Raw genomic sequence first — 25,163 nt, 5'->3', positions numbered from 1 at the left:
GCTACCGTGTGTTCTAAAAGCAAGTCCCCTCGTGGTGTTCACTTCTGCGACCACGAGGCCAAGGACAGCATCACCGCTCGCAGGCTGGGTGGGGCGTGGGATGGGTCTGGGGCCCTGGGCAGGCCACAGCCGCCCGCGAGACCCCACCCCGGAGCCCCCCGTCCCTGGCAGCAGGAGCCTAGGCAACGCTCCTGCTCCGTCTTCCCACATCCACCTAGAACGTGAGGAGAATTCAAGACACAGACAACCAAGCGTTTTCTACTGAAACTTATTATTTGCCATTAAGAATTGCAAACTACACTACAAAGAATGAACGACATTCTCTTCAGTAAGCCTTTTCCAAAACACATGAGACAAAGCTCCCTGTGGGTCAGGCCGTCGCCCATGTCCCCAGTTTGTACCAGCTGCAGGGGCTGCCAACACCCCCCTGGCCCCTAGCCCGCGGCGCGGCGGCACATTTGTTCGTTCAGAGAAATGCAGCGCTGGAGCAGTGGACACCGGCCAACCTTCCCTGCTCCCCCAACTTGACCTCACGGACGGGATGCAGGGAACAGAAGGGAAAAAGGAAATCGCTTATGTGGGCAACACATGGGCCGGCAGGACGAGCAGGCCCGGGGCAGACGTGTGCTCCAGCCCCGCCTGCCCGCCCGCCCGCACAAGCAAGGGCTTGGAGGAGGCTGCGAGTGGAGGCGCTCTGGGAGAGGCCGTCACCTCCACCCGAGCCCCCCCAGAGCCCCTTTACGCTGCCGGTGGGACAGAAGCCAGTCTTCCAGGACGGACGGCAAACCCGGGTGGGAGTGGTGCAGTTTGGGCCTCGAGTACGCGGGCTAAAGGCCGCAGGTGCTGACGTCAGTGCTGACAAGGGTCTGGAAACATCTCTGACTGGTACACAGAGGGATGGGGGCGCCGGGCTCACGCGTCAAGCTGTGGGCTTTATTTACCCTCTGGCCCCAAACCATCTAAAGCCTTGGTGACCGGGAGGAAGGCCCTGGATGGCAGCGTGCCGCGCCCCCTCCCCCCAGGCCTGAGGGCCACAGACCCCTGACCCAGGGGAAGCTGGTGCGACAAGCAAGCGGCAGCACGCGGGGCCCGCAAAGGAGGCGTGAGAAAGGCGCATCCCACTCGGGCTTTACCTGCGGCTCCGGGACAGCAGGCATGTCCCTGTCCTAGCGAGTCACATGCACGCTCGGTGACATCTTTGGATTTCCACCACGCCCACCACTTCACTACTTTGCTCCCCAAAGCAAGGAGAAACCTTGCCAGAATTCTTTCCATCTGATCCCCCGCTGAGGTAGCCCTTGACAAGCACGCCGGGCGGAGGCCGCGGAGAGCAGGGCCCAGGCTGAGTCCACAGGCACCACCCCGCACACGCCCACCCTGCAGGTCTCCGGAGAAGATGACTAGGGACACGCCCCACAGAAATGCATGTCCTTGTAACTTGAAACAAGCAAACCCAGAACCGAGCGCCCAGGGGGAAGCAGGGCAGAGGCGAGTGCAGGGCTGGCAGTGTCGCAGGGAGAGCTCTGGGAAGTGTGGAAGGCTCTGCTCTCAGGAGCTCCTGACCGGCTGCACGGGGCTTCCCGCGGGCAGCTCCTCCTTTGTGCCCGGGAGCCTGACGAGCCCTCCAGGCCTGCGCAGCCCTGGGGCTCGCAGGAAGGCCTCCGGGACAGGGCAGTCCTCCGTCTGCGGGCGGAGGCGGCACGGGGCACAGGCATTCAGCGGACGGGCAGGCTGGATGGATGAAATGCGGCGGCGCCAAGCGCCCCGAGGCAGGGCCGGGCTCTCGAAGGTGCCCCCAGGGAGGGCCAGTGGATACCGTCCCCCAACTCCAGGATTTTCAAAGAGACAAGATTTCAAAGTCTTCATCTTCTGAATCAAAGAATCTTTCCAATCGCTCTACGTCAGAAGAGTCTAGAAGAAACAAGACAACACCTCACCAGACGCCTGGCGTGGGGTGTCCAGGCTGTGGGGACGAAGAGGCACCGCCCCCCACACCCTGCATCTGGCCCTCGGTACAGCAGGAGGTGGCACACCAGGCCCGGCCCGCTGGGGCACTGGCCTCCCGGGCTGTGGGTCTCGGCAGGCCAGGAGCTTCAACTGGTGAGGGGAGGGGCAGGGAAGAGAATCCCACGGGCGCATCTGAAAAGAGAACACGCCTCTTGGCGGAGCCCAGAGGAAAGGGGCAGGGGCTGGGAGGGCAGGGCTTCCCGTCCCAAGAGGGGGTGGCACCCCCTGTACCGTCTGGGAACTGATGGGACATCTGTCCCGAGTCTCCCATGCGGCACCCTGCCTCCCTTCTGGTTTCTGTTAGACAGTGGCTCAGTCACCATCCTCCATGATCTTCTCGGAGGGACAGGGACACGGGCCTCATCATCGTCCCAGAGACAGATGGCTGCGTGAACTGTGCTCATGGCCTTCCGAGTCCCAGTTCTCGTATGCCACACGTTGACTCACTTCAGGGAAACTGAGGGCCTGAGTGAGGGAGGAGGCCCTGGGCCTAGAGCCACTGAGCAGCAGGACACGGAGCCCACCTGTGGCCTGCCACCCCAGGGCTGGCTCCCGTGCCAGACCTCGCAGAGACACTGGGCTGTCGCTGAGAGCCTAGCACATCCTGGCTTGCAGGGGCCCAGGCGGCCGCGTGAGGAGCACACCCAGCTCTGTGCTTGGGGGCCAGCTTATGGCGCATGAGGTGAAGGACAAGGCAGCAGACTGTGCCGCTGCCCACTCGGGGCCCCACACAGGCTGTTCGGCAGCACCCCGGTCCCACACACACACCACCAAAGGGTCACATCCTGGGCTCATACAAATCTTAAAGGTCAAAAGCAATTGGCACAGGGCCTGGGGGAAGCAGAGAGATAAGACAGAACATGCACAGACCACACCACACGCTGAACAGCCGTGCCCCCACCCGAGACAAGGCCCTGTGGCCTCCAGACTCACCTAAGGACAGGTTCAGGACGTCGGGACAGGCCAGGTGCGAAGGTTGTTGCTCCACCAGCTCAAACATGGGCAGGGCGCCTCCGAGCAGCGACACCTGTCGGCCGACGCAGCCGTGAGATACAGCGGCGGGGGTACAGCCTAGCGCCCCCCACCCAGGGATCAGCACTGCCCGCGGGGGGAGCCGCGCAGGAGGGGAAGGGGAGGCGGCCTCCATACAAAAGGCTCTGTCAGGCCTCTGCCGAGTCGGCGCATCGTCAGGTCTCTCTGACTGCTCACACGGAGGGCGGCAAACCAGCAGCCCTGGGGGCAACTCCGCGTGCTGCCTCCGCTCAAGGTCATGGCCACAACACTGAGGAACCTGAAACCAACCCCCCACCCCGCCCGAAGGCTCACGAGCAAGGTCTGTGCCTGTGTTCTCTACACACGACGAGGTCAATGCCATAAGCCATAGTGCAAGCTGTGCGCAGGGTGCCAAGGGAGGCGGGACCCCAAACTGGAGACCCCAAGACGGCCCACCCCCAACTCCCACCCCACGCGCGGGGACCCGCCACCCACCTGTCTGACTTGTCGGCACCAGTCATCAAAGTCGTCCTCAGTCTTACAGAAGAACCCCTGGAACAGAAATGACCGTGAGCGACACATGGCAAGGCGCACGAACAGGCCACACTCCGGTGCGGCGTGCAGTGCGAGGTGGCCTGGAGAGAGGCCAGGGTCTCCACTCGCCTCTGGGGGCTGGGTTCCCGGCTCGACCCTCCGCCCTCTGCCCTGACCGACCAGGCCTTGGAGGCCATGTGCAGGTTAATGGCCTGGCCAGTGGCACAGGCCACCAGGACCCACAGTGCATGGCACAACTCAAATGTGGGCCTCCCACCCAGTGGCACCTAGCTGCAGGGAGCCCTGGGTCCTGCGGAGAGTCAGTGGCGATGGCGCGCTCCTAGAGCCATCCCCACGAAGCTCCGACGCCTGGACACGTTACTAGATGCTCCAGGCACCGCCAGGACTACAGGCGTGACCACGGTATGGGCGCCCGCTCTCACTGCGAAGACCATCCACACTGCCCCAGGCTCTGGCGAAAGGACACGGGCAACGTTCCGCTGGAAGACGGGAAGCTGGTTTCTCCTGAGGAGACCGCGCACAGCCTTCTTCTCTCAGGTGAGGACGGGGTCACGCCTCTCCGCCCCCCGTCTGCGCACCTGCTGCGGACGGCACTGCGGTCCAGGCTGCTGTGTGTCTACACGAGCACCAGCCCCAGTCCCCTATGGAGACGTGTTTACTGCCACAGCGTGCCTCACGCTTGCTGGACGGGGACTCAACCCTCCAACTCCGGCCACGCCCCGCCACCCTCGGGCAGCTTCCCCGGCCACCAACCTCAGGACGCACTAAGACCCACAGACCGCGCGTCCAGAGAGGTCTGTTTCAGGACCGGGATCTGCCTTGTTGTCTGTGACTCAGTTAATCGCTCCCTGGGGGACACCTTCCCTTCCAGATGTTTCTGACGCCCCCATCCCCATCAAATGCATTTTGAGAATACACAGGTTTACGTAAATCACTGCCTAAAATTCCACCTTGTAATCAGAGCAAAGAAGCTCATTCTTAGCAATCATCTCCCAGATCCCTGAAGTCAAAAAACTGAAAGTCAAACCCAAAACCCCAAAAAGGTGGTGCAGAGCAGGGAGTGGGGCAGACTACCACTATGTTCAAGGGGGCCGCTCGCTGTGAGGGCCATGAGGACCACATGGGCTAGGGCCCCTGGTGGGCGTAAGGAGCTAACAGACATTGTTAAACCTTTTGTGCCCTAGGCACTCGAAACCACGTGAATGTGATACCTACTCCAAAACACTGGGGGAAAAAAAATATCCTAAAAATCAGAGACCCTTCCCTTCCATTCCAGAACAGCAGGACTGAGCACAGACCGACTCAGAACACCTGCCCACTAGCTCACATGGTCAGAGGAGGAGGCAGGACGCAGTGGGGGACGCACCACGGCAATGGACGGGTCGAGCTCCCCGATGCTCATCCTGCTCGGCGGGTGCCGGCAGTGGAAGCTCTCGTCCGGGATGAAGCAGCTGTCGGTGAACTCCACCGCTGGCTGCGTCGTGTGAGGGTCCAGGTAGATGAGCTCCTCACCTGGGGAAGACGACGGGGTACTCAGCGGAAAGGGAGCAGACCGGGGTCCCACTCAGACGCGCCACACAGAAATCCACTTAGCTGGACACGCCAGGCTGGGGTGGGAACCCGACTGCTGGGGAGAAGAGGGTCCACAGGAGGCCGGCTCCGGCCGGGTGGGGACACTGACCCCTCGCGGGAGCATGCTGCTTTTTAACTGGACACCCTGGGTCAAGCCAACATCCTAAGGATGTTTAGGCTGCTCTGCAGAGGACTCCCTCTCCCTCAGCTCCTGGCTGACCTCACATGCCCGCAGAACCACCACTCACCAACGTAGCCGATGAAGTAGTGGGCACTGTTGGGCTTCCCTCCAATCACTCCCAGGGACTGGGGCATCATGAAGCAGCGCTGCAGGACAGAGGGCAAGGCAGGGCAGCTGAGCAGGCCACCCGACCATGAGTCTGTGTGCTGCGGGAAGCCAACCCCAGGGCCCGACAGGGTGACAGGGAAAGGAGAGTGGGAAGACGTGGTCCCCAAGAGCTTAGTCAGGAAGAGCAGAGACCGCAGGGTGAGCGCAGAGGCCAGTGGGAGAGGTGGTCAGGACTGCCCGGAGGCGGGCAGGTGGGGGCCAGGAGTCCACAGGGGGCCAGAGGGCAGAAGGGGCCGACATCGCGACAACAAGCAGCAGAATCTCTCCCCGCTGCTGGTCAGCGAGAAGACCCACCTTCAGGGTCTCCACGTAGGCCTCGTTGATGTCCGTGAGCCCCAGGCGCAGGGGGATGAGAAGCACGAGGGGTCTCCACGGTGCCGGCCTATTGGTGAGCTCAGCTCCCGCAGGGAAGCCGTTACAGTGCCGGCTGGAGTCCGGGGGGAGCGCGGCGGCCCCCGCACACGGAAGGCTGCCTCTGCACAACCTTCCTGAAAGAGAGACATGCTTTCAAGGGCTGAACAGCAGCAGACAGAAGTTTACCCAAAAGGAACAAGTACATCATTACTCAGTCATAGGCAACAAGTATAAAAAAGTCAAGCGCTTAACACAATCCGAACCTGGAAAGTAAGTCCTGCCGCCCACAGAGAAAAAAAAAGAACCAATCGTTTTCTACGCATGTCCAATTTAAAATTGTTGTCACGAAATGAAGTCTCAAGTGAAACAAAGCAAACAGTGCCGTGCGTCCCGGGCAGCCGCCACGCTGGTGGGCACACACACTGGCCCCACACCAAGGACGCCATCGGGAAACAGCCTTGCTCCTCCCTTGTCAACGTGGAAACAACTTGTTTCTTCTAAGCGCACCGCTAATCCTTCATCAGCGTGCTACCGAGGAGGCTGGTGGTGGGGACAGGGACGCTCCAGGGGCCCCAGCCCAGCAGGCGCCCAGACCGTGGTTTCTGAACACCTTTCCCCGCTAAATGGAACCAGGGCTCCTCAGAGAAACCGCTGATCCCTGGCCGGGGGCAGAGAAGACAAGGTGGGCCAGCCACCTTGCCAGCCATTAAACCCAAAGGGAAGGATGGTTACAGAAGCCACCATTCCAGGCAAAGTCCTCAACACGCATTCGGTATCACCCCTGGATCCCCGTTAATCATAGGGAAGCAGGGACACGGCCCGAGCAGGTGACCCGAGGAAGTGTTACTGACGGGCCTCCGGCTGTGGTGCTGAGGACACAGCCACCAGGTACCGCCAAGAGGCTTCCCCCGATCTAATCTTGATGAAGCAAATACATCGAGTGTGGGGCACTGCACCAAACTGGCCAGGGTTCTTCAAAATGTGCCACGAAAAAGCAGGAAAATAAACCAAGGAGAACTTTCCAGATCAGAGGAGACTGCACAGGTGTGGGAACCACATACAACCAACCCCGGCCCCTCGACCACGGGCCAGGGCGGGCCGGGGCGGGCCGGGGCGGCCAAGCAGCAGGAAGGCGGGTGAGCTGACGGCCGACAACTGGGGACGCAGGAGGGAGGAAGACGGCCGCGTGAACACGGGGCCGGAGTTTCTCAGCACGAAGGACGGGGGTGGGGGCTACTGCTGACTGCACCCTTCCCACTAGCACAGACCCTCACGTGCATCGGCTCGAGAAATGACCGAAGCAGGGCCTGTCACGCAGCACTTCAGGGACTCCCCGAGGCTGCATGTGGCCCGTGATACGGCAAACGTCCAGGCACCCACGGGTCCCCCGGTCACGCTCCCTTCACATCCCCACCACGCGTGAGCTCGCTCCGAGCTCATCCGCGACAAGAGCTCCACACCGCACGCCGCCTCCTCAGCACGCTGCCCCGGCCCCACCAGCACCTGCTGCGGCAGGAAGACGAGACGGCGGACCCGTCTCTCTCCAACGGCAGCGGACCCGACAGAAGCCGGGCCAGCGGACCGCCTCTCTTCAACGGCAGCTTATCACCACCACCACTTTCCTCCGGACGCTTCCAAGTGCCCGTCTCTGCAGTTTGGAAGTGTCACTAGGAACACGCGTATTTGAAGAACCCCTGGTTAAAAAACTGGGAGGTGCTCAGCTGTGAAAATTCCGGCTCGGGCACAGGGAGGCTGGCTGCCCGTCCCTTCGCGGTCACCCCATCCTCACCTCCTGGAAGTTCCAACCACAGGCACCTCTGCGTTACTTCTGCCGCCAGGGTCTTTCTGTGGCATACCTTCGTGTGCACTGGCTCGCTGTCTTCTTCGACCTGTGAGTCCTCCCCAGATGCAGTGCCTTCCCAGTCTCTCACAAAGCTCCAAATTCATCCAGGGCAAGCCCTGGCGGAGGCTGCTCTGGGGGTCCTGGCTGGTCCCCCAAAGAGGGCGGCACATCTCCACCAGCAAGGCTCCCCCCCAGAGTACTCTCCCCCCGAAATGGACAGGGAAGGCAGAAAGCTGGTGCTTTTGCCAGGGAGCAGCTCTGGAGACCCAGACAGCCCTGGCTTGGCCAGTATTGGTTCTCCATTTGCGTTGGTGAACTGGAGCTTTCTCTCCCACACCTGTGACCTGGGGCAGCCGCGACTACAAAAGTGGCTCTTTGCCTGCGGCCTTGGTGCCCCCTCTAACCCCCTGGGGCCCCTAAAGCCAAAAGCAGTTAGCACAGCCATTCAGACTCCCCACCATCTACCACTCACCTCACTAAACTGTGCACAGGACCCCAGGCGCTATTTTTGGTCCCAGCGTCCTTACTGGTGGTGTACTGATGCTCTTCTTCCTAAGCTGTCCCCGTGAAGAGCACGCATCACTTCTGACTCAGGAGGGGAGAACCCCAGGGCCCTGACCATGGCTGGGCGGCCACACACACCCCACCTGGGAGCCTGTTAAATCTGCAGGCCCAGGTCCTCCCCAGAACAGACGCACATCCTCCTCAGACAAGCCCCAAGTCCGCGCCTCATCTCCAGTAGTGCTGCTATGGATGACCTGAGACCCCGAGAGCCAGGGGCCAGCGTCCGGACACATGGCCCGAGTCTCCTCCAGGCCCCAACCAGCACCTCCCCCCCTGCCCCTCCCTCCCCCCCCCCCCCCCCAGAAATGCAGGCTCTGGAAAGCAGCCTGTCCCTCACTCCTTCCTGGCACCACACCGGTGAGCCAGCCTCGGAGGACAGGCTGGGCAGGTGACTGGGTCGACCCTGAGGGAGGTGGTTTCCCCAACACTGGGGGAAAAGGGAAACGGACATGCACTGGGAAATGAGCAGCCAGACAGCAAAAGGCTGTAACGTCCCCAACAGAAGACACGCTCTGGCCACGTGCAAGGGCTGCTCAGAAAGACAAACACCAGGGGGAGCGGCATCTCCACATCAGTAGGAACGGTTTCCAAGTGGTTTTCTCCCCCATTCTCTGTATGTTTCCAGTTTCCCATGTTTCGCAAAAATTTCAAGAAATAAAACGTGAGGAGAAGGCAGAAAGGAAAAACACGCCTCCTTGAGTGCAAGTCGCTCGTTTGTCAGCTCTTAGGGGCAAAGGGTCAGGGAACAGGATCAGCGGGCAGGGAGGGCTGGCTGGCTCCCCCAACTCTGCGAGGTCACGATCCCCAGGCTGAAGAAGGGAAGGGCCGGGCAGCAGCGAGGAGCAACACCACCGTGGTGCCCGTGCCTGCAGTCATGACACGAGGCCCACCTCCGACCGTCCAGGTAAACCCCAGATCAGCACGCTCAAAGGGCTCTTTCTTAGGTAAAATTCAAAGCAAGGCAGCAGCAAATATGTGGAACTTCAATAAAACTGGAGTGGAGGGAGCTCTGGCAAATTCTTTGGGGAAAAGGTATTCCTAAGCAAAAACCTAAGACATTAAATAGAGTTTTGTCAGCTTGGTTGTGTAACAGGATGTAAACTCCAAATTCAAAACTCACTCACTAGAGGCCATTTGCCAAACCGAGCCATCCTTTTCCTCCTGGACTAAAACGTCAGCATGCCTGGACTCCTTCAGGTTTCCAGTGGATCCTTCCAGAAAGAGGAACAGAGCTACGCTCCCCTTTCCTGTTACACCTTGGCTAGAAAGCTGCTCTTGCCTGTCCTCAAAGAGCATGATGCCCGTGAGGGGCTGACCCAGGACACCTGAACAAGTTCTTGCAACGAGGACACAGAGCAAGTCGGGGTACAACGCAGCCCAGCTCTGCGGAGAGTCTGGGTCCTTCCCCTTGGCCTGCTGTACACGGGATGCAAACAAGGGATCCCCAAGCTGCACGCCAGTCGAGGCCCGCCCGTGGGCCAGGGAGCCGCGCCCCGAGTCCTGCCAGCTACAACCCCCGCACTCTCAATTCACTTACTGATGTCCTCCATCACCACCGTGTTGTCCATTGCTATGTGGACTGCCAAGGCGCTCCAGGTGTCGAAGACAGCCAGTTTCCTAACGGAAAGGGGGAGGACACACCAGTAAGTCTTCACAATTCAAAGACATTTCCCTTCTGCGGGACAAGCAGAGGAAACAGCAACGAACGCTCCAGCAGTGTTGGCGGATGAGAAAGATCACGGCTGAGACGTTCATGGCCAGACGGGAGTAAAGCTGAGGCTGCCGCCTGCTTCTTCCCACCCGGGCCCGGTGCCCCTTCCATTAACCCCAGCTGCCACGTGGGGACAGGGTCCCCGCACAGAAGCCCTGCCCGTGGGGCGTTCTGTCCTGGGAAAGGGAGCACAGACCCTGTCTCCGCTATACCACGGGTTCTCCCAACTCAGGAAGGCCCAGCACCCCCATTCCCCATGGTGCCTTCACACTCTGCTCCACCTCACCCCAAAAGTGATGCACTGACAAGCAGTTTGAGTCCCCACAGAGAAATCTGTGGCTTAACAACCCCAAGAACCCTGGTCAAAGCCCCGAGCCTCTGAAAGACAAGCCAACTACAACAAAAGGTCTAGTGGGAGAACCTGGTCCGTCTGGGGACACACGTGGAGGGCGCGGGGCATCAGGGCAACCACACCAAGCCCCTCCCCACGGGAAGGCCAGAGTGGCGGAGGAACACGTGCAACACTCCACGGGCTGCCTCTCTCTCACCTGCAGAGGGCCAGGTATGGGGCTGAAACCCACTGACACACGAGACAAAGCAGCCCCCCCCCCCAAGACACTGACATTCCAGACACGAGGCAGGCAAAAAAGAAGTAACCGTGGGTACTGAGCACGATGGAGACCAACAGAGCAGTAACTACAGGCGCGACCAGTGCAGGTGCAGGAGGCCTTGATGCTGGGGGAAGGCTGGTGCAGGTGCAGAGGCCCTGGGGTGGGTGTGTGCAAGGGGCACGCCGTGGAGACAGGCCCGGGAAGGTAGGCAGAGCCGTGCCTACACCTGCAGCTTTCCCTGGAGTCAGCTAGGACCCCCAGGACGGTTCCAGTAGAGAAGGGGCAGACGGCCGACCTGTATTTTACGAGGATGACACCTTTGCTATTTTATTTATTTCTTTTTTTTTAAGATTTACTGATTTAGGGGCACAGTCGCTTAAGCGCCTGACTTTGGCTCAGGTCATGATCTCAGGTTCCTGGGACTAAGCCCCACGGTGAGCTCCGCACTCAGTGGGAAGCCTGCTTCTCTCGCTCCCTCTGCACACTGCCCCCTGCCCCGCCACCTGTACACGCTCTCTCTCTCAAATACTCTTTAAAAAAACTCACTGATTTACTTTAGAGAGTGTGTGCACAAGTGCAGCAGTGGGGAAAGAATCTCAAGCAGACCCCCCACTGAGCACGGAGCCCGATGCTGGGGGGCGGGGGCTTGATCCCACGACCCTGAGAGATCATGACCTGAGCCAAAATCAAGAGCCGGATGCTTAACTGATGGAGCCACCCGGGCGCCCCAATGCCTATCCATATTTTAAAAGAGCCTTGAGGATGTCAAAGAAAAAAGGAAGAGCCACGAGGAGGCAGAACGTGGGGCTTGGACCGGGGTGAGGACAGGGAGGCAGGGAGCACAGGTCAGTCTGGATGCGCCCGGAGGGGGTGTGTTCAGAAAAGGAACCTAGCACGACCCCAGTTTCTGGCCTGAGTTCCTGGAGGACAGCATTCCCTGTAGAAGGGATAGGCCAAGGGTGGGGAGAAGGGTCAGCTGTGGCTTCGGCCGGGAGGCTGACAGGCCCCTCAGACATCTAAGGGGTGCTGCTGAGGAAGTACCCGGACCTCAGTCTGGGGTCTGGGCACAAACCAGCACTGGGGGTGTGACACGGGGAGCCGTGCCATGCAGACCACAGCTCACACTGGTGCTGGCAGAAAAGAGAAGCAGCCGAAGGCCAAGCCAGCACCACAGTGCTCACTGAGGGGGGAGGGAGCCCCACCGTGGAGCCATCGACCACCAACAGGGACCACAGGGCAGGACTGTGTGGCCCAGGGCTTCCGAGACAGAACACCGGACAGAACATCAGGAGCCACCTGCTGGACAACTGAGTAAACAGAAGACCGAAACCAGGCGCTGGGATATGGGACTAGATGGACAGCAACCTCGAAGGAGCTGCTTCACAGCAGAAGTGGGGACAGTGAGAACCCGCAGCAGACCACGCCGGCAGAACCCACGTGCAGGCACACACAGACCACATACACAGGCCGTGCAGACGACTCATGCAGGCCGCACATGTACTACACGCGCACACCACACACTGACCATGCAGGGAGACAGACCATGCAGAAAGGCTGCTTCCAACGCATGCAGGGCTGGACCCAGGGTTCTAAGGGGCATGTGGTAGGGGCTCGGCAGAGTAAGTGGGGGCGCTGGGTGAGGGGACAGAGAGACAGTGGGCAGGCTTGGGGATCAGCTAGAAGGTGGGTGGAGGATCCCAGAGAACCTGCCAAGAGCAGCCAGGTGGAGAGGGCAGCCCTTCACTGCAACAAGGAGAAGCGGGCTGGGGGATGAGGGGGGAGAAGGGCGGGTTCAGACACCCCAAGGAAGGAGCCTGGGCAACAGGGGGCAGGCAGCAGATGCACGAGTCTGGATGTGGAGGGAAAGCCGCAGCTGCGGACGCAGGGTCCAAGGCAGGGAGAAGTGGGGTCAGCACAGAAGCAGAGGCAGAGGCCCACGGCACACCCGCACTGCTGTCACTCCACAACAGTTTCAACCTCCCAGACCATCAGAAAAGCACCCTAGTGGATAGGCCCACGTGACAGACACAGAGAGGCCCCATCCAGTGGGCGCCATCTGGATGAAGACACTCATCCCTCAGGAAACATAAATTCCACACAGGAGCGCACTGGGTGTGGCCGCCTCTGAGGACTCTCAGGAGGGCCGTGAGGGGAAGAGTAAAAGGCCCCTCATCTCCTTCAGCAACCAAGACGCAGGAGAGTCTGAACCCACAGGTCATGCTCACGCTAGCCCGAGGAAATGGGAGGCATGGGGCTTGGCACATACTTGAGCACCTGGGCAACGGTGTTGGGCCCGTACCACTGGCCGATGGACTTGCCCTCGCCAACTCCCATTTGTGCTGCAGGAAACAGATGCGATTAGTGATGTGAGCCCCCCTCCCCCACCCCGCCCAGCCCCCAGAAGAGGCCCATCCTGGCAGCAGCGCGTGGTAGCAGGAGCACTCCACAGGAAGCCTGGACGGGCACCCCCCCCCCCCCCCGCCTCCAGCAGGAGCTCCTGAGAGACCCCAGGACTCCTCCTCCAAGAGGGACAGAGGCTGCCTCGAGGTCTGTCCCTCACGACGAGTCAGGGCCCTAGCCCTTCAAGAAGGAGCAAGATGCAGGAAATCAAAGGACTCAAAGCTATGCCTTTACTTCCTTCTGTAGTTGAGAACGAGACGCTCAAAACAAAGGAGCATTCAGACTTAGTGATGGGTGCAGAGAGGGATGAGCCCCGGAGACGGCGCCCCACCCGCACAGCCGCCACGATGCGCAGCTCACACACCGCTGCGGCCACACGGCCCCCCGCGCCACAGCAAGGCCCCGGGGCCAAGCCGGCCTGGCCCACGACAGCAGCCCCGGGTGGCTACAGGCCGGAGGGGCCTACAGCCTCACGCCTCGCACACCCGATACCAGGGAAGTGCTCAGGGGGGAACCCAACGACTCGGCCTGCTCTGAGCCGTGGAGACCGGCTCACTCGGCAATCTCCCACCTATCTGGTGAATGGAGTAGTAACTGTCCTTTCTGTCGATGAAAGCGTTGAGGACACTGAAGTAGCTATCCGGCTGCCTCTTCCGCTGTGTCCACCTCCAGTCTATCGGAGAGATGCAGAAGTTCAATTTTACCAAAAGAGGAGGAAGAAGCCTTTACATTTATGAAACACTCAAGCCACAGATGATACCCTTTCTTGAACCTTTCCAAAGTTAAAAGCCAAATCCTCCAGGATTCCAAATTCACATATGCTAACCCACCAAAACAAAACCCTGTAGGACAGAAAATGGTTTCAGTGATGTAACGATAATTTCTAAAAGACAAACGTTCATCAATATTCTTTAAAGTCACTTTTTTAAATCAACGATTATCAGTGGGTCACCACTCAAGAAAACCCTGGATCCCAGTCTGTGTGCTTTGGGTAACCTAACCCCACAGTCCTGTTTGCTTCCTAAAAACGCTGTCGTCCCCGGTGCCGTGACTTACCTCGGCCTAAATGGCGGCACACCAGGGCCTGGGCAAAGATCATCTGTCCACACCGCAGCATGCAGCCCCAGCCCGTGTCCGAGGTGGGGCCGGTGCCCCCTGTCATGGCGGACAAAGAGAGAGGGCTCGCCGTCAGATGGCCCAGCAGGTCAGGAGTCCACTGGCAGGAGGCCTTGGCCCTAGCACACTTGGGTCAGCCCTACACCGCGTCAGCTCCATCTCAGGTGACAGGCCATTTAGAACCTGGTCATGCCAAGGGCACATTTACTGGGCAATGATATGTCCTGCCAACCCCTCGAAATGGGCAAAATATGTGAATGAGTCAGTCACAGAGAATTAAGAATGTCTGGAAAACATACGTAAAGACACTAAGTCTCATGAGTAACCTAGGAAACTCCAAGTCAAATAAGGAGGACCTCTCTCCAAGCACCAGAAGGGCAAAGATGCAGTTGGTGGGAGAGTGGTCATGCATGCAGGAGGGCAGGAACACAACCCAGGGGTGGTCAGCAACAACCCTCAGCACTTAAAGCACACTTGCTCCGGGGCCCCTCCACGTCACGCCCACTGCCAGGGCACAAAAGGATGCTGACACTGGGCACCCCAGCTCTGCGTGCAGTCCGAGACGGGCCCCAGCATGACAGGAGAAGCCCCGACCATCCTAAGTACCGGCCAGGCGAGAGGCATGAGGTGGTGGCGAAGCAGAGACGCCAGGGCCAGCCCAGCAAGCTGCAGCCCTGGCTGGCTCCACCATTTCCCTGCAGCATCACCTCGAAGCCTGGGGCGGCCCCTCCCACAAATGTGGGTGGACAAAGCCTCGAGGAGCAGAGTGGGGTTGGGGGGGTAGACAAAGAGCAGTGCTCGGGACGTGCGGCAACAACTCCCGTACGAACTAGTCATCTCTCCGTGGCTAGGGAAGGAAAGACCATGCTGGCCCTTAGCGGCAGGCACCGTCCTCCTCAGTGACTTTACCAAATAACACAAGGCTCCTCTCAGCCTGTCGCTGCTCTGTGAGTCCAGACAGAGACCTGCAGGAGAGTGGTGGTCCCCCAGCACTGCCCAGGCTTGCCCCGTCCTCAGGGCTGAGCAGAGCACGGGTGGCACAAAGGACATCCCGGAGCACAGCGGACAAATCCCATCATTAGGTGGCCTGTGGTGGCGCTGGCCTCGTCTCCCTACCCCGCGGCACTCCTGAGTGTCAAGCCCTATGGCTGTGCGCATCCAGCTCACTTCCAGAAGACACAGGCGACTGCATCTTGGTGAGAGGCCTGACAGAGACCCGCCACCCGGGAGCCGCAGCCTCCTGTTGCCGACTCTCTGGTCTCAGGTTCTCCAACCAGCAAAGGCAAGGCCAAGAGCTGGGGCCCCTCCAGTGTCCACCTCCAGGGTCACGACGATGGAGAGCCACTTTGAATGGGGCATACGTTAGTGCTGAGACATGGCACATCCACCTTGCCTTTCAGCTCTCCCCACTACTAAGTGTGGGACACGAAAGAAAAGGTGGTAGACACAGAGCAACGGCCTCCAAACGTCCTGGGCCCACAGTCCGAAGCACACTGTGACAACCGTGACCCAGGACACCCTTCCGACGTACAAACTGAAGCCTCCTGAAGCCATACGCTGCCTCGCTGTGGAAACACACAACTCCACACTCCATTCTGCTCTATACTTTTAAATGCTGCTTATAACTCATTATCCTGATTTTAGATCCCAGTAAGAAACCAGGACCAGCAGTTGGAAAATCCCTGCCCTCAGGAGAGTCAGGAGTCCTGAATTTGGACCCTAACTTCACCACGCGAGGCCCAAGACCTCAGCCAGCTTAACGTCACTAGGGTTGCCGTGAGGTCTGAGATGAAGTGACAAGCACCCAACATACCGAAGTCAACACTATACCCCCAAGTTGCCCTCCTTATAAAGCCTGTACCTACCATCGTGTGTTGTAACCGACGGCGTACTTACCAATGGCTGGGAAGTTTTTCCTGTATGTAAACCAAAGTCTGGATGCCACATCGGACAAGATCTCATCCTTTTCTAGGGAATGTTTAAAAGAAGAAAACACACACAACCTTAACTTCGTAGATCGTATGTTACAGAAAGTTAACAGATAACTATCATTACCACAACATGCTTTTCATAGACTGAGCCCTGAGAGCACAGCAGGCTCTGACATGGCTCATACCTGTGAAAATGCTGTATTTTCTACCCAGTATCCACACAGGCTCTGAGGTCTCCGGGAAATCTTCAAACTCAGCAAATCGAAGAGTGTCGTAGGTCAGAGTAGCTATTGAAACCAAACACACATTGATCCCATTTTTATAATTTCATAAAACAACATGAAAGATCATTTCTAGCGTTTCTGCGTGAAGAGCTCTGTGTAATTCTGCGTCTCGTCAGGGCTGTGACAACCACCAAAGCCAAAGCAACCGCAAGCAACGGGCCAGCGGCTCCTGAGTCTCGCCTTCCGGCAGACCCCAGAGTGAGGCCGGCAGCACCAGGCCCAGGGCGAGGAAGTACCTGACCTCAGGACTGGTTTTAGACTTACACCCACGGGACAAAAGTCATCCTTGCATCTCAGTGTGTAAGCGAGGCCACACACTGAGTAGAAGGTGGAGTCAGTGTCCCCTAGGAGCCGGTGTCCAGAGGCTGAGGAGAAGGCAGGTACTTCACGGGCGGGAAACACAAGCTCGGGGACGATGACGACCAGCCGTGGAGGGGCAGGTACTATTCCTGGGTGGGACACAAACCCCCAGAAACAGACAGACCCTTCTGCAAAACTCCCCGAGGTTCTTGCAGCTGTTTTCACTTCAGGAGGCTCCCGGAAGAGCGCGGCCACCAGCTCCCACCTCCTAAGAAGGTCACTGTGTATGCAGCTAACAAGACCTGAGCGCCATTTTATTCTGTGTTGCTTCAATTAAGAAACTAGAGAGGCCCAGTGTCCCTCTCTGTGTTTGGAAGCCGGCTGAGGAAACCCTCTGTACACAGTTCCCAGATTCAGCAGAGCAAGACTGACACCCGCAAGGCAAGGGGCAGTGTATCCCGGGTCAACTCTTCAGCTGCTCCTCAGAGAACCCTAAACACACAGTTCTCATCTGCTGCCTCGCAAGCCTCAATGGTACCTAGTCACTCGTACTCTTCACCCGCAACTGCCCAGATAACTTTGGAAAATCTATTATAATCGTTTCTTCCACATCTGAATTTACTTTTTGATGACAGCTCCACCTTTGGGCAACAATGACATATTAATTTTTAAAAACCCAAAGACTACAAAAATATTATTTAAAAAATCTTCTGCAGCTTCACACCCAGCAAGGAATCTCTCTCCAGAAGTCTCTGCGTAGATCCATAAAGGAAACCATACCACACCTGTGATTTCCTCGTCTCTAGTCTCTCAACGGTGATAGTCCACACAGACATAGCGCTCTAGCAAATGTCTGACGGTCTCACAGCACCCCGTCCAGGCCATCGGTAACTCCTGCACCCCATCGAGGTGCTCTTAACACACCCTGCGGAGCATCCCTGCGTGTCCCTCTGTGCTGTGCACAACCCCTTGGGGATGCCGGGGGTCCAGTGCTGGCTCTGGTGCCTGGCAGTGGAGGTTCAAATCCTCGCTCAAGTACCCCCAGGTTGTAGGTGCTTTGGGCCCCTTGAGCCCTCAGTGTAAAAATTTCCTTACTCATAAAATGGGGGAAAAGTAATAGGATGCCCTCACAGTGCAGCTGCAAAGTGTCCGTGAACCCCTTCCCACGAGGTGCGCACACACAAGCTGGCAGACAGAAGGGCGCCAAGGTCAGCCAGTGTCATTAATACCGAGGACGCAGAACTGCAGGCTCAAAGGCATACGATTGTACTACACCCAAAAGGCTAAACTGGATGCGCAGCTAATTCCCAGGCTCAGGGTTGGGAAAGCAATGCTCCATGAACAGAGAAATCCACAGCACCCGAAGACCCTGTGTTCGCTACTTCAAGAATTCTCTGGCTGTCAGGAACCCAGACCCAGCTCCGCCTTTTCTTCTTCCCACTAGAAACCTGACAGCGTCAGGGCAGTCCCAGTGTGCTTCCAGAACAAGCTGTGCTTCCCAGGGCGCCTGAGCCGATGGCGGGCACGGGGGGCCCTCCCCCGCGGAGCTTCATGCAGGGGGTCTGCTCAATGTGTCCGACTCGCTGGTGCTTCCACAACGCCAACCAAGCTGCTCTACGCTTACAAACAGAGTCCAGGTTGATCTCCCCCTCTTTTCTACGCAAGACGACTTGTTTATGCACGTGATTATCAAAGCTACGCTGGAGTGAGCTCAAGTTCCACCTTCTCGAGGAGCTGCACACGGTGTTTGTTACTTCTCTATTGTCAGGAAGCCCGGGCTTTAACTGATATGTAGATTAAAACCCAAGCATTTACTCGCAAGGAGAAAGGATGCAAACAACCCGACTGCACTGCAGGACATTAACTGTCCTCCTGCCCTACTGATGCCCAGGACCCTTTGAACACCAGAGCCATGAACAAACGATGCAGAGATGGCTAACAATCCTGGAGGGCTACTGAGTGCTGTGGGCGAGCATCTCGCGTGCGCTTGGTGCCAGAGGGGTGCGGCACCTGTCAAAGGACCACAACCCTGTTATCAAAGCTGCGGCACCTTTGAAGTAGACAGGTTTTCATCACTGAGGTGGCAAAATGCAAAACACGCGTACTTCCTAGGTTTACTAGCAAACTTTACAGGCAACCAAGCCAACTTCAGAGGGAAAGGAGTAAAAGGTGTTCTATTAACTTAACATTTTATCACCCAATTTCCTAAGACAGCTAACCAAATTATGGGTTGTGTGGCCTCAGATTCTTTACTGCTTCAGCCAAAACCAAGCAAGGAGACAGACACACCCGAAGGGAATGAACTACCAGGAAGTGACCCCAGCTCTTGCCAGATGAGCAGGAGCCTCGAACTGAGGGTGCACATTTATCATCTGCAGGCTCCCTAAGGAGTGCTCCCACGCCCCTGTGTCCCCCATGCCCCTCACATCACTGCTCCTCCTGCCTCTGCCCCTCCAGCTGACTGTGCGTGCAAGCCGCTCCCCCTGAATCCTGCTCCTGTTGGACGCAGGTCACATGTGCCTCTGGAACTGGCTGCAGACACAGCTCCCCCATGGCATGGCAGCTTCCTCAGACAGGGACCGTGTTCGTGTCGGTCCTGGGGAACACTGCGCAAGGAGTGTGTGTCCATCGTGCCTGCTGAACACAGTCCCCACTGTGGGCAGCCCGAAGTCTGACCCTCACTTGGTGGTGACCTTACTGTGCCTCAGTTTTCTCACTGGTAAGACAGGAACAGCTGTGTTTCCCTCAGGGACGGTGTGAGGAAACGTGGAAAGCTTTGCCCCATGCTGGGCAACAGGAAGCACGTTTCGGGGTGGGTCCCCTGGGAGTCACTGGGACGGGTAAGTTGGTGATGCCACAGTGTGCAATGAAGGCCAGTCTCCATGTGCTGTAACAGGTGTGGCACTCAGTGCGACAGACACAGGAAACTCACCCAAATATGTGATCTACCTCACTAAAGCTGAATGTAAGCAACAAGCTTTCCTCACAAGACTGGGGTTTAGGGAGCAGAAGCCAGCCATCCGAGACACTTCACAGGCTAGTTCAATGTCCTGAGGCTTCTGCCCTGGAAAATGAGCATAGAGTCCCATGAACCCTCAGCACTTCCAACCAGGAAAGCAAGTGAAGGGCTTCTCGTCCCCATTTAGCCAGCAGAGTCTTGACTGACCGTCGGCGGCTCTGCCCCGCCCCGCCTGCAGCAGAGGACACTGACACCTGGAATAAATGTCATAGCCTGGGTGCCCTCACAGCTCCCTCGGACAGAGGCATGCTCACTTAGCACAGGCTGCCTCCAGCAGACCACCAAGCTCCCGGACGTTCCGGACCTCACTCTCTGATAGTACTTTCGAAAATACCATTCATTCCTGACGTTCAACTTTCTCATCTCTACAAAGATTTGTTTTTTGGAGACAGAGAGCCCACTTGCCAGCTGTAGGACGCAAGGCCCTGGTCCCCGGGCCACGAGGCGGGACACAGCTGCTGGCTCTGCCCCAGGGGGCAGGAACGCAAGGCCCGGGCCAGGTTCCAGCCACGTGTGCAGCACCTTCTCTTCCTCCTTTTCGTATTATTTCAAGCCTTGTTATCTGTAAGATGAAACTAAATCTTCCTTGTCCCCTACACAACACCACTTTTATCGTCAGTATTAATTTAGTCAAAACACGTATTAATATTTCCGTAGAACAAAACACATCACAGAGTGCCCGTTCAGAAAACAGTTCAATAGAAAAGCCAGTACTTTTCTATTTTAAAACGAGTTCACAATCAGTAACATCGGCACAGATCGGCCAACACAGAGGCGGCTCAGACTGACCTCCAGCTCTCTGCTCAAACTGACCAGCTTCACGGGGGCTTGATCTGCATCCTTCCCACAGCGGGTCACCCCAAATTAATTAGGCCTCAGAATAATTTCATCATCACCACATGCAACATCATATCATCATGTGAAGCAGTTCACATACCTCCTGAGTGAAAAGGGGTCAAATCTCGAAAAGAATGCCAATCTCCAGACCCCAGGAAATGGTTTTAACTTCCACTAAGAGGACACGCAGGACAAGCGAGACTGACAGGTGTCACCAGTTAAGAATGAGGCTCTTGGGCGCCTGGGTGGCTCAGTTGGTTAAGCGACTGCCTTCGGCTCAGGTCATGATCCTGGAGTCCCTGGATCGAGTCCCGCATCGGGCTCCCTGCTCAGCAGGGAGTCTGCTTCTCCCTCTGACCCTCCCCCCATCTCATGTGCTTTCTCTCTCATTCTCTGTGTCTCTCAAATAAATAAATAAAATCTTAAAAAAAAAAAAAAAAAGAATGAGGCTCTTTCAGAGGCACTCTCCCTCATTTGGTCACTTGGGTCCCAGACACTCATTTTCCTCTGAGATGTCTCTGACCACACCCAGAAGAGGAAGCAGAAAGCCCTTTAATAGTATGGTAATTCCATTAGAAACAAATGTTTTAATATTATTAATCTGGCAGAAAAATAGGGAATTGTGCTCAATGAAGGTAACCAATTCGTCTGCACTTAGTACCAATCACACTATAATCTAACCAGGGAGAACCACAAAAACACACACCACTACCTTTCTTTTAGAGCTTACTATAAAGCATCACTTTTCAAAGATACTTCCCCCAAACATCTATAGCTTCTGAAAAATTATGCTTTACAAATAAAATCAAAAGAAGGGTTCTCCCTTTCCTTTAGAAAATGTTTATGTTTAGGGACGCCTGGGTGGCTCAGTCCGTGGCTCAGGTCATGATCCCAGCATCCTGGGATCAAGTCCCACACTGAGCTCCCTGCTCAGCGGGGAGTCTGCTTCTCCCACTCCCTGCCACTCTCCCTGCTGGTGCACTCGCTCTCTCCCTCTGTCAAGTAAATAAACAAAATCTTTAAAAAAAAAAAAAAAAGAATGTTTATGTTTAGAATACACGTTTGCAAGTAGTTACTTTTTATTTTTTTTAAGATTTTATTTATTCATTTGAGACACAGAGATACTGAGAGAGAGACAGAGAGAGAAAGCATGAGCAGGGAGAGAGGCAGAGGGAGAGGGAGAAGCAGGCTCCTCGCTGAGCCAGGAGCCCGATGCGGGGCTCAATCCCAGGACCCTGGGATCATGACCTGAGCCGAAGGCAGACGCTTAACGACTAAGCCACCCAGGCACCCCTGCAAGTAGTTACTTTTTAAAATCCCAAATAGTTTTCATGAAGATGTTGGTAGTTCAGTTTTGAATGAAAAGGAAGGAAGAGGAAGGAAAAGCACCCAGAACGTCAGCTACACCAGAGACCTAGAAAAGACTGCGCTCAAGAGCACACTGGACAGAACACCACACTGAGCCCCCCTGCCCTGCAGGGATCAGCAGGCCCTTCTCACCACTGACACCTTACACACTAACAGACTCTCTAAACTGAAGTCCTTATAGTGCAGGAACGTTTAAGTTGCCATGAATTCAAGTTCTGCTTCCTCGACTACCAACCACATGCCAGACACAACTGAAGCCCTGGAGACACAAGCTCAAGATACGGGCTCTGTCCTCAAGGCACAGACAGCACAGCCATTTAACTGCGGGCACCCACCACTCCTTGAGTCCTGAATGTGTTCTCACACACAGTGCTGGGGGCTCGGTGGAGGACACAAGCAGCCTGTAGTCCGCCTGCCACCTTCTGGACCTCTCCATGCCAGCCAGCAGCCCTGGGTGCCCCTCCCAGGCCCCTTCTCTTTCTTCCTCTTCTCAGACCCTCATCCAAAGCAGCTTCCCACACATCGACCGCGAGTCCAGGCCTACGCCCTGAGCTCCAGGCCCGTGGACCCAAAGCCTCCCGGGACATCATAAGAAAGATGTCTAACAACAGTCAGCACATACAAAACCAACAGCTCCCCCACCAAGACCCCCAAAGTCTTCCCCACAAGACATTCTCAGTTCGGCCATAAACCTCAGCACCATCTTCAAGTTCTCCCTCTCCGTGCCTCCCACCACCCCCATCACTTCTAGTCTGTACATAGTCCTGCTATCTCAACCCTCAAATACACCCAGAAGTCAACCTCCTCTCTCCACCCTGAGCTGAGCTTCCACGGCCTCTCACCTGGCTTAGCAACAGCCTCCTAACTGGTCTCGTTTCTGCCCTTGCCCCTCTTCAGGACAGGCTGTATATCCTGGACAGGGCAGCCAGAACCAGTCCGCTAAACATCCGTCCCGTCACATTATTTCTCTACTCAAGACCTTCCAAGACTCACCAACTCATTTAGAATAAACGCCCCAGTCCTCACTATGACCCAACCAGGCCCCGTGACTGGGCCAAATTTGTCTCTCTGCCTTCAGCTCCTACTTCTCTCACCCCCACCTGCTGCATCCTGTGGCCACACGGCCCACTTGCCCTTCCTCCTGCACTGCTTTTGGGTCTGGGTCAAAACTTACCTCTGTCTGCAGTGAGATTTCTTCCCTGGCCATCCTGGCTATGATTCTAACTCCCTCCTGCTTGGCCCACATCACTCTCCCACGTGAGCCCCATGGTTTTGTCTATTCTGTTCACTTCTCTAGCCCCAGGGTCTAGAACAATGCCCAAGACAAACCTCTCATTCAATAACAAATGCAGTTTCTTGGATGGATCACTGTAAAAACAACTAGAAACTGCGTAAGACTTGGTCAAGAAAGGCAGGCTTTGTAAGGAGTCCAGGGATCAGAGGAGGCTGCACCATTAATCACCCCTAAAAAGATGTGCAGCATCGTGTCAGAAAAAAGCTCTCCACCACAGCCTCCAAAGATCATATGTTATTTTTATCAGCATCAACAGCAGCCTTCAAATACAAACACTTTTTTCGACTTTGAAATACCCTTCAACTTTAACCTGATGACTTTCACGTTTAAGGTAACATGACCAACACTGAATTGTGTTTTTCCACCTTTCCCAAGTCTCTCCTACAAAGTCTAAAATATCCGAGCAGTGATAACTTCAAAGAAAGTAGATAAATAGTTCTATTCCTTTCTCCACCCCATTTCCCCAGCAAACAGTAAAACACTCTCTCTGGTTTCTCCTTTTTAAACAAACTTCACAAAAAAATAATCTGGTTAACATGCTTCTTTGGGAGTTAGGACTACTGTTTGCTCCAGCCAGATGCCACAAGTCATTGAAATACTGGCCATACACGTCTGCATTCCGGTTTCCAAACCGAGATTTCGGTAAATTTAAGTTGCCCACGCCAAGAGAAGAAAGACAAAGCAGACAAAGCCATCCAGGACGACAGGTGGAATTAAACCAGGTGGCGGTGGGGGGGGCGGGGGGAGGTGCTTGAAGGCAAATCACTCCCTACAAGGAATGAAAGGACTAAAACTACCCTGGGATGAGAGAGCCCGTATCAGTTAAGCCTACTGGACAACGACCCAAAATAGTTTACAAGCAAAAATTAAGGAATCGTCCCCTCTGGAACAGAAGCGTGATAAGACAGGCCAGAAGGCCACATATGCACATACCCCCACGTGTACACGGACACACATGTACACATACGCCCTCCCACCCGCCACATACTTCGCATCAGGACCCCAAGAAGTTAAGATATGACGCGATGAATTCAGGTTCTCTCTTCAACCACGAACAGGAAACTTGCACGATCTGCCGGCCACTGAGATGCGCGTGCAGTGAGTGCTGGGAGCGTACTTCTCGCCTCCAGCCTCCCCATGTAACTTCCTAAGAGTTAAAGAGCTTCCACTCCTTACGGCTTGGGGCACGGGGTGGGGGCAGGCACAGCATATTCTCCGGCCGCCGGTTCCGGAGCCAGCTCCGCCCGGCGCCCCTCCCGCCCGCCTCGGACACCACGCTGCCCCCGCTTGTCCGCGCCGGCTTTGGGCCTGTCGCCGGGCGCCCGGGCGCTGCGGGCGGGACCGAAAAAGCGCCGAAACACGCAAGCCGCCGACTGTCAGACCCGCGCCGGCCTTCCCACAGACGCCGTCCCCGCCCCGCTCGGCGCCAGCGCCGGCTCCGCCCCGCGGCCCCGCGCCCGTCCCGCACCCACGCCGCGCTGGGAGAGACCCCGGCGGCCGAGGGGCCAGGAGGGCGTCGCCCGTGGGTCTCCCCGCGTCCGCTAGGGCCCTCACCTGCGTCCATCTTCCGTCTCCGGCCGCCGACTGAGAGCGGCGTCGCTCCGACGGTTCCGCAGCGCGACGCGACGGGCCGCTGCCGGGGCCAATCCGGGCCTAGAGGGCGAGGGCGCGGGCGGGGCCGGAAGTGCGGGAGGAAGGGCACGTCCGCCATCTTGGCGTACGGTGAGGCCCAACGCCGAGGGCTGGGCCCGCGCGCTCGGCTCGCTGGCGGCCTGCGCCGTTCGCTCCGGGGACCCTGACAGCGACCCGTGGGGGTAGCGGAAGCAGACGCGGACGAGCGGCGGGGCCCCGGGGAGAACGTGGTAACCCGCCGTTCGGCCGGGCCGCCGGCGCGGCCATCTTGCCGTACGGACGGCCCGGCGCGCCATGCCGCCGCACGGGGCCGCCGGCCCAGAGCGCCCCCGCCCACCCCCGACGCCGCGAGCCGCGGGCTGCGCCCCGCCGAGCACTGGGGAACCCGGGCACGCCGAGGCCCGGCCGGGCGGCCGGGCGGCG

General features: G+C 57.3%; 1 protein-coding gene across 2 annotated transcripts; it reads right to left on the bottom strand.

Annotated features, from left to right (window-relative positions):
• Positions 1-254: 254 nt before the first annotated feature.
• ATG4B (autophagy related 4B cysteine peptidase) lies at positions 255-25,056 on the bottom strand. Of its 2 annotated transcripts, none has more exons than XM_027588496.2 (13): positions 24,663-25,056; positions 16,192-16,293; positions 15,972-16,043; positions 14,016-14,114; positions 13,531-13,632; positions 12,826-12,898; positions 9,775-9,854; positions 5,771-5,964; positions 5,376-5,454; positions 4,922-5,067; positions 3,496-3,552; positions 2,941-3,034; positions 255-1,911 (listed from the first exon to the last, which is right to left on the bottom strand). In XM_027588496.2, exons 1-13 carry the CDS (start codon positions 24,817-24,819, stop codon positions 1,838-1,840), a joined length of 1,329 nt encoding a protein of 442 aa, XP_027444297.1. In that variant the 5' UTR covers positions 24,820-25,056; the 3' UTR covers positions 255-1,837. The 2 variants fall into 2 exon arrangements, with proteins under 2 accessions (XP_027444297.1, XP_027444298.1); XM_027588497.2 differs by lacking the exon at positions 24,663-25,056 and adding an exon at positions 24,097-24,425.
• Positions 25,057-25,163: the final 107 nt, after the last annotated feature.

This window comes from Zalophus californianus, chromosome 3 (assembly GCF_009762305.2).
Source record: "Zalophus californianus isolate mZalCal1 chromosome 3, mZalCal1.pri.v2, whole genome shotgun sequence".
NCBI lineage: Eukaryota > Metazoa > Chordata > Mammalia > Carnivora > Otariidae > Zalophus > Zalophus californianus.
Note: the sequence above shows the minus strand (reverse complement) of the source record. Positions and strands in the feature narration are given on the sequence as shown.